At 39.3% G+C, this 7542-nt stretch overlaps 1 protein-coding gene across 1 annotated transcript; it reads left to right on the forward strand.

Annotated features, from left to right (window-relative positions):
* The first annotated feature begins 1458 nt into the window (after positions 1 to 1458).
* On the forward strand, positions 1459 to 7282 carry LOC137330994 (extracellular calcium-sensing receptor-like). The gene is made up of 6 exons (XM_067994571.1): positions 1459 to 1613; positions 2237 to 2528; positions 4034 to 4870; positions 4989 to 5216; positions 6126 to 6249; positions 6369 to 7282. The coding sequence occupies exons 1-6, from the start codon at positions 1486 to 1488 to the stop codon at positions 7280 to 7282; spliced, it is 2523 nt and encodes an 840-aa protein (XP_067850672.1). The 5' UTR covers positions 1459 to 1485.
* Positions 7283 to 7542: the final 260 nt, after the last annotated feature.

The raw sequence follows: 7542 nt of genomic DNA on the forward strand, positions 1-7542 counted from the left end.
TTGTTAGGTGTTGGTTGAGGGATAAATAATGTCCAGGATTAGTCAAGATTCTATGAGCACCAATCACACTCCCGTGCCTCGCCGAAGTGTCCATTAGCACGTGTCAGGATGCAATCGGACTGCGGGGCCAGCACAACTGCGCCTGATCCTTTACTGTGTGACATTTATGTAGAATTCAGGCAGACGCCACTGAAAGCCACCAGTAATGGGAACCATGGATGGTTTTCCTCTCCCTAATCCATTGACTCTGATGCCAGTTCTTGCTCCCCCACTACGACGCTGAGCTGAGACACCTCTTTGATTGAACCTGGGCTTTGTTCGTCTGCTACTTACAGAATAAAGTTACTGAGCCAACGGGGGAAACTCAAATCAACACCTTTCTGTCCTTTGGATGCATCGTTTGATTCTTTACTTGTCCCATGACACCCCCTTTGTCTTGCACCATCATCCTTTTTGTTATCCCTCTTGCCCTCCATTCCATCACAGATCGTCCCCTTTGTTCTTTCCTCCACCTCCTGCTTTTCTCTGACTCTGTAATTGCTTATAAACTATTAAATGTCTAACTTCTTTCAGTTCTGATGAAAGGCCACGGACCTGAAACGTTAACTCCGTTTCTTTCTACACAGATGCTGCCTGACTTGCTGAGTGTTTCCAGGATTTTCTGTTTTTTTTTACTTTTCTATCTATGTTGCCTTCTCCCACTTTTTCACTGCGGGTATTATCCTGTATTATGATCCTAATCTTTCAGCTAGCTCTTTGTTCCCTCACTGAAGAAAAAATGAATCAGGTATATTTAATGAACACTTTAGGTGGGCCGGCCTGGTTTTACTTCCTCTCATGTTCGCCAGAGAACCACTGCGCACGCCCGTCGTACCCCACCCCACCTCCCAGATTGGGGATAATTTTGACTTCAGTGGAAGTAAAAATCGGGAGAAATGTAAAACGGGCTGCCAATTCGCTGTCACTCATTTTACACTATCGCACAAAGTCAAAATTACTCCCATTGACTTTTAATGGCGTTAGTTAAAATTACCAACATAGTTCCGCTCAGAGGGCAAAGAAATCTGTTCTGAAAAATTCCCTTTTCAGTTGTTGAGTTGCAAAACACTTCGAAGGCCAGTAAACTAATTTCACCTCAACTATTCTCACTGAAAAGCAACGATGGAACATTAATTTGCCAATTTGTACGTTATGTCATTAAAATTATTCCCTTCACGTTTTTTTTAATCATCGTGTTGACTAAAGTGGTGATGTCTTTCCTTGGGGGATTTCTACGTAATTTGTTTAAACTCAGTGGAGTTTGAAATCTATTTGACGGAAATTAACGCAAGTGACACGGCAACAGTGTATAAAAACGGCAATAGCGTTGCGGGCTGAGGAAAGTTACTTTCACCGTGAACAATGTATTGTTGGTTCCTTTTGGTATTTTTTTCCGCTCTTGCCCTGGCACGGTTGAGGAATGAGGAAACCTGCAAACGTTGGGGGATGTTTGATTTACTCGGCGTGTCTAAGGATGGAGACGTCATGTTGGGTGGAATTTTTGGGGTGCATTACCATGCTGAACATCCTGATCTTTCTTTTAGCAACCAACCAGAACCGATAAAATGCGTAAGGTTAGTGGAAGTCATTACCTGAATTGGATGTACCATATTGTTGATTACATTTTCAAATAACTGAGCACATGCTGTTACATATTGTTTTGCATACCATCATATATAAGAGAAAAAAGTAATTGGGTTTATATAGCCTTTCAAGAACTTAGTACTACCTCAGGTGCTTTACAGTCAACTCAGTACTTTTGAAGTGTAGTCACTGTTGTAACAGCAAGCCACTTTGTGCACAGCAAGCTCCCACAAATATCAATGTGATAATGCCCAGATAATCTGTTTCTGTTGTTTCGGTTGAGGGACAAATATTGGCAAGGACAAGGGGAGAACTCCCCTGCTCTTCTTCAAAATAGTGCCATGGGATCTTTTACAGCCAGTTGGGAGGGCAGACTCAGGTTTAACGTCTCATTCGAAAGACTGTGCAGCACCTTCTCAGTACTGCTCTGGAGTGTCAGCCTGGATTATGTGCCCATGTCTCTGGAGTGGGACTTGAACCCACAACAGAGACGAGAGTACTAGAAACTGAGCCAAGCTAACACCTATAGCCGTGTAGGTGAATGTCTCAGTGATATAAATGTACTTGGTGCTTTCTTTGCTATGTTACTAAAATACTAATGCGTTTCCTGCAGCTTTCGGTTCAGGCCTTTCCGTTTTGCACTGGCCATGATCTTTGCAATAGAAGAAATAAATAAGGACCCAACGCTGCTCCCCGATGTTACACTGGGTTACCGTATATACGATTCTTGTAATTTGCCTCTTTTATCACTAAAAGCAGCCTTTGAGTTTTTAAACAAGCCTGAGGAAACTTCGTCCTATTTTAACTGCAAACGCTCCTCTATGGTTTCTGCTATTGTTGCTGATTCTGGATCCACACAGTCTTTAGCAATAGCACCTTCAATCGGTTCCTTCAGAATTCCTATGGTAAGATACAGCGCTTAATAAAATTTCACAAACAATGCATAGTAATCGAAGTCACGTCTATACAATGTGAGTTTTAATTTCTCGTTTAATTCATCCCCCATTGGCAACGTTATTCAATAACTCAAAGCAGATGAAATTATTAATTTACGTTAGCTAAAGTAGTCGGAGTCTGGATTCCGTATTTTGTTAATTAACTACTCCTTGGTTCAGTATGTCTTCGTAGTTTCGTAAATAGTCTATTGCGTCTTCGCCATTTTTTCAGATAGTGTTTCGAAATTCTGATTTAAGAAACTTGCAATGCTTGAAAGAAAAATATGGTAAATAATAAAACTTTCAAAATGTTTCTCAGCTGGTAAATTTAGATTAATGCTGTACAGTTGCCATAACTGACCAGATATATGCAGAGTCAGCTGTATGCAAAATAACTCAATCAACTAATTCTGTGCACCTCTTCGCCAACATTTTGATGGGATCTTACTATACATGAAAAAAAATCTTTATTCACTGACAGGTAACCAATCCAGCCATTACCAACCTCAGATAAGGTTAGAACTACTAGCCTACCAAAGCTTAATGTTTTATGATATTCGTCTGTCTTCCGTTTTAAGTGAGACATTAACCCATTTATTTGAAACGGTTAATCTGCTTAAATCACCTCAAAGCGGAACGATTCCGAGTTGGGGTGCTTTCTACTCAGAAAAGCGCTCGCAGGGCGGACTGGTGGGAAATCACAGACACTCACTGCCTGATTTTGCGACATTTAAAGTAAGGGATCCAATGGCAACATTCGAACAAAGGATCCCACCTCGGAATTAGCGCATTTACAGCCACGCGTTAAGCGTTGGTGGGCTAATACAGCGAACAGTGATCTTCAGTCTTGTGTCTTCTCCGCCGAGTGTTGATTCTCTCTCCAAAACTAAACCAATACTGCAAATACTGCAAATTTATGTTTTGCAGTCTTGAAAGGTATATGAGTGGTTGGGGGGAGGGGGGGGAGATAATTTTAAATTTGGGCCATGGTATAAAACGAGCGATATCGAATTAGTCGCCTATTGTACACCACGCCTGATTCTCCCTTCCACTGACTTCAATGGGGAGGGATATCGGGTGAGATGCAGAACGGGAGGCTAATTTGATGTCGCCCAAAGTTAAAAATATCCCCAAGTAACTTGTACAGAAAAGGTACTTTGATGACATTATTTCAAATTATATGGTGAGAACTGGACACCGTGAGCTGGTTCCAGCCCGAGAAAGGCAAATCACGAATGATGAATGTGTGGAAATGACTTTGAAAGTAGATAGAGGAGACACAAACTCTGGAGTTATTTAATAAATAGTTGATGCTGTGTTTAGGACAGACAGTTATACTCTCTCGAAGGATGAATTCAGTTAGAACTTATGCTCTCCCTCACCTGTATCCATCTCATGATATCGCAAACAATGATACACGACAAAGATTATAATCGAAAAATTGTTTTCAATATTTATTATTTTAATATCGACAGGTTAGCTACTTTTCGACCTGTGCGTGCCTGAGCAACAGAAAGGAATATCCGTCATTTTTTAGAACAATACCGAGTGATTACTATCAGGCCAGAGCATTAGCCCAACTCGTGAAACGTTTTGGATGGACGTGGATTGGGACAATTAAAAGCGATGATGACTACGGAAACTTTGGAATGCAAGCATTCACAGAAGTAGTCCAACAGTTAGACGTGTGTATTGCTTTCTCCGAGTCGTTTCATAAAACGTACCCCAGGGACAAGCTACTGAAAACCATTGACACGATAAAGACTTCTTCTACGAAAGTTGTCGTTGCCTTTGTCGGAGAATCAAACATGGGCATTATACTAAAGGAAATGGTAAGACAAAATGTCACCGGCATACAATGGATTGGAAGCGAATCGTGGGTTTCAACATTACTTCTTCCGCCGGAAGAAAGTAAAAAGATTGCTTCTGGTACAATTGGAGTTGCAATTCGTAAAGTCGATATACCAGAGTTGAGAGAATTTCTAATGCAGGTTCACCCTTCCTTGTATCCAGGAAACCTTTTAATAAAAAAGTTTTGGGAAAGATGTTTCAGCTGTACCCTAAGAAGTACAGAAAACAAAACGGATCCTCTAAAAGCTGACTCGCAACTTAAGGACTGCACAGGGAGAGAGGATTTAAAGAATGTACGTAATGAATTTACCGATGTATCTCAATATAGAGTTACTTACAATGTGTACAAAGCGACGTATGCTATAGCTCATGCACTTCACAATATGGTGTCATGTGAAACTGGAAAAGGACCTTTTTCCAATAGGAGTTGTGCAAATATTTCAAATTTTCAACCATGGCAGGTGAGCGATATTCAACATGGTTTAAGAACAATTTTTTTAATGTATAAATTGTGGTAGAATTTGAAGCTGAATGTTGAAATAAGCATTGATTTATAATTCGATCTTTATTTGCTTAAAGCTACTGCATTACTTGAGTACAGTGAGTTTCTTAACCAAGATCGGTGATAAGGTCTATTTTGATGAAAATGGAGACTCTGTCGCAACATATGACATTGTAAATTGGCAGCCAAATGCTCTTGGTGCCATTAATATTGTAAATGTTGGGCACTATGATGGATCTGCTCCTTCAGGAGAAGAATTTACGATAACCGAAGAGGCAATTGTTTGGAGTGGAGGTCAGATGACGGTAAGATTTGGGCGGAATGGAGCGTTAGCGTATCAGCCGCCCCTTTTTACACATTGCCTGATTTTCATTTCAATCGACTTCAAGGGAAACGAAATTCAGGCTGGGTGTAAAACGGATGGCCCATCCACTACCGTCCATTTTCTTGCGGTAAATGTGAAAGTTCACCCTAGTGGGTGCTTAAAATGGGAAGGGTTGAATTCCCCTGTATTAAGATCGCTCAGCTTAATGAGCACAGAATAATGTGATAATTTGCCAAGCTTTATTTGCTGACACTTCACCACCAGAGAGTACATAGGCAGTCACATAACTGATGCAGTTCAATATGGGAAAATATACGGTAATACATTTTAGAAACAACAGTATCTTAAATGATACTTTTGTGAATGCATTGCAAAAATTAAAGGGATCCAGATGTGCAGATATGAAAATACTTAAAAGTGGCTGAACATGTTTAAAAAAGTTATTCAGAATGTAAACGGGCAATCTAGATTTATAATGGAGAGACGTTGGGGTGTAAATTCATCTCGGAGGTAAAGCCATAATGTTTTAAAGAAATTAGTGTCTATTTTAGTCATTTAAGAATATGGCTGCTCAACTAATTAGATTTTAGTTGCTTTGTTTCCTTTTTTTGTATTTCGTTATAAAAGGAAATCAACTCTGTGAATGTTACAATAAGAATCGCGAATTTAGAAATTTTATGCTTCTGTAACTTCAAGTCTACCTCAGACACTTCAAAGTGCATTTAAATTGGGACAGGATTGCGTCACGAGGTATAACATTATTTAAAAGGCAGAATCCTATTAAAATTAATAAATTTAATACAAAAAAGCTTTGCGACGTTTGAATTTTGTAAATTTGCTGTATAGCAATTCCAACATTGCCACAATATAACTTTCTTTTCATAACCAGGTTCCTAAAGCTGTTTGCTCTGAAAGCTGTCTCCAAGGAACAAGGAAGGCTGTAAGAAAAGGACAGCCTATTTGCTGTTTTGATTGCATACAATGCGCTGAAGGTGAAATTAGTAACACAACTGGTAAGAAAAAATAATACCATTATCTGCCGTATTGTCATTTAGTCTAAACTTGATTTCTGTATTGCTGTATTGGATTTAATATTCTACCAATAATTATCACGTTTTTTGTTACGTTTTAGATTCTGTCCATTGCATAAAATGTCCATTGGAATACAGGTCTAATGAAAGACGGGATCGGTGCATACGAAAGGAAATTGAGTTTCTTTCCTTTGCGGAGATCATGGGAATCATTCTGGTGACACTGGCGTTGCTCGGAGCCAGCACCACAATTAGTGTATTCGCAATATTCTATGTTTACAGACACACTCCAATTGTTAAAGCTAACAACTCTGAGTTAAGCTTTCTTCTCCTTTTTGCGTTGACACTTTGTTTTCTATGTTCAATTACATTCATTGGAGAACCTTCAGTCTGGTCTTGTATGTTATGTCACACAGCATTTGGTATTACGTTTGTTCTTTGCGTTTCCTGTGTTTTGGGCAAAACAATTGTTGTAGTCCTGGCATTTAAAGCAACCCTTCCCAATAATAACATGATGAAGTGGTTTGGGCCTACACAACAACGTCTGACTGTTTATATCCTTACGCTGATACAATGTGTAATATGCACTGTCTGGTTAATTATGTCGCCACCTTATCCTCTGAAAAATACTAATTATTTTAATGATATAATAGTGTTTGAATGCAACGTAGGATCTTCCGTTGCCTTTTACTGTGTATTGGGTTATATTGGATTTCTTTCCGGTGTTTGTTTTGTGGTTGCGTTTCTAGCTCGACAACTCCCTGATAATTTCAATGAAGCTAAACATATAACTTTTAGCATGCTTATTTTTTGCGCAGTTTGGATAACCTTCATTCCAGCTTATGTAAGTTCTCCCGGCAAATATGCCGTAGCCGTAGAAGTATTTGCTATTTTGGCCTCTAGCTTCGGTCTACTTGTCTGCATTTTTGCTCCTAAATGTTATATTATTCTATTGAGGAAAGAAAGAAATACAAAGAAACACATGATGGGAGCAATGGCTTCCAAAAAGCTGTGAAAACTTTCACAAAGAAGGCAATAGCATTTTAATAGGAAATTAATATTCGTGATAAAAGCTGAATGTTGCAGTCAATGGAAATAAAAATTAGGAGCCATGTAAAAGGCGCTGCCGATTGGCTATCACCCATTTTACATTATCTCACCAAATCAAAATTACAGGCAGTAAGGGTAATTTTGGCTTTGGACGACTGTGCAAAACTGCCGCTATCTGATCAGCCCGTTATACATCTCCCAATTTTCAGTTAGCTGTATAACAGG

Source organism: Heptranchias perlo, chromosome 13 (genome assembly GCF_035084215.1).
Source record: "Heptranchias perlo isolate sHepPer1 chromosome 13, sHepPer1.hap1, whole genome shotgun sequence".
In the NCBI taxonomy this organism is placed as follows: Eukaryota; Metazoa; Chordata; class Chondrichthyes; order Hexanchiformes; family Hexanchidae; genus Heptranchias; species Heptranchias perlo.

Excerpts from the sequence above, each read along its gene's own strand:
- LOC137330994 (XM_067994571.1), top strand. The coding sequence starts at position 1,486 with ATGTTTGATTTACTCGGCGTGTCTAAGGATGGAGACGTCATGTTGGGT. Across the intron at positions 1,614-2,236 it reads GAACCGATAAAATGCGTAAG|CTTTCGGTTCAGGCCTTTCC; the intron begins GTTAGTGGAAGT and ends CGTTTCCTGCAG. Across the intron at positions 5,217-6,125 it reads GGAGTGGAGGTCAGATGACG|GTTCCTAAAGCTGTTTGCTC; the intron begins GTAAGATTTGGG and ends TTTCATAACCAG.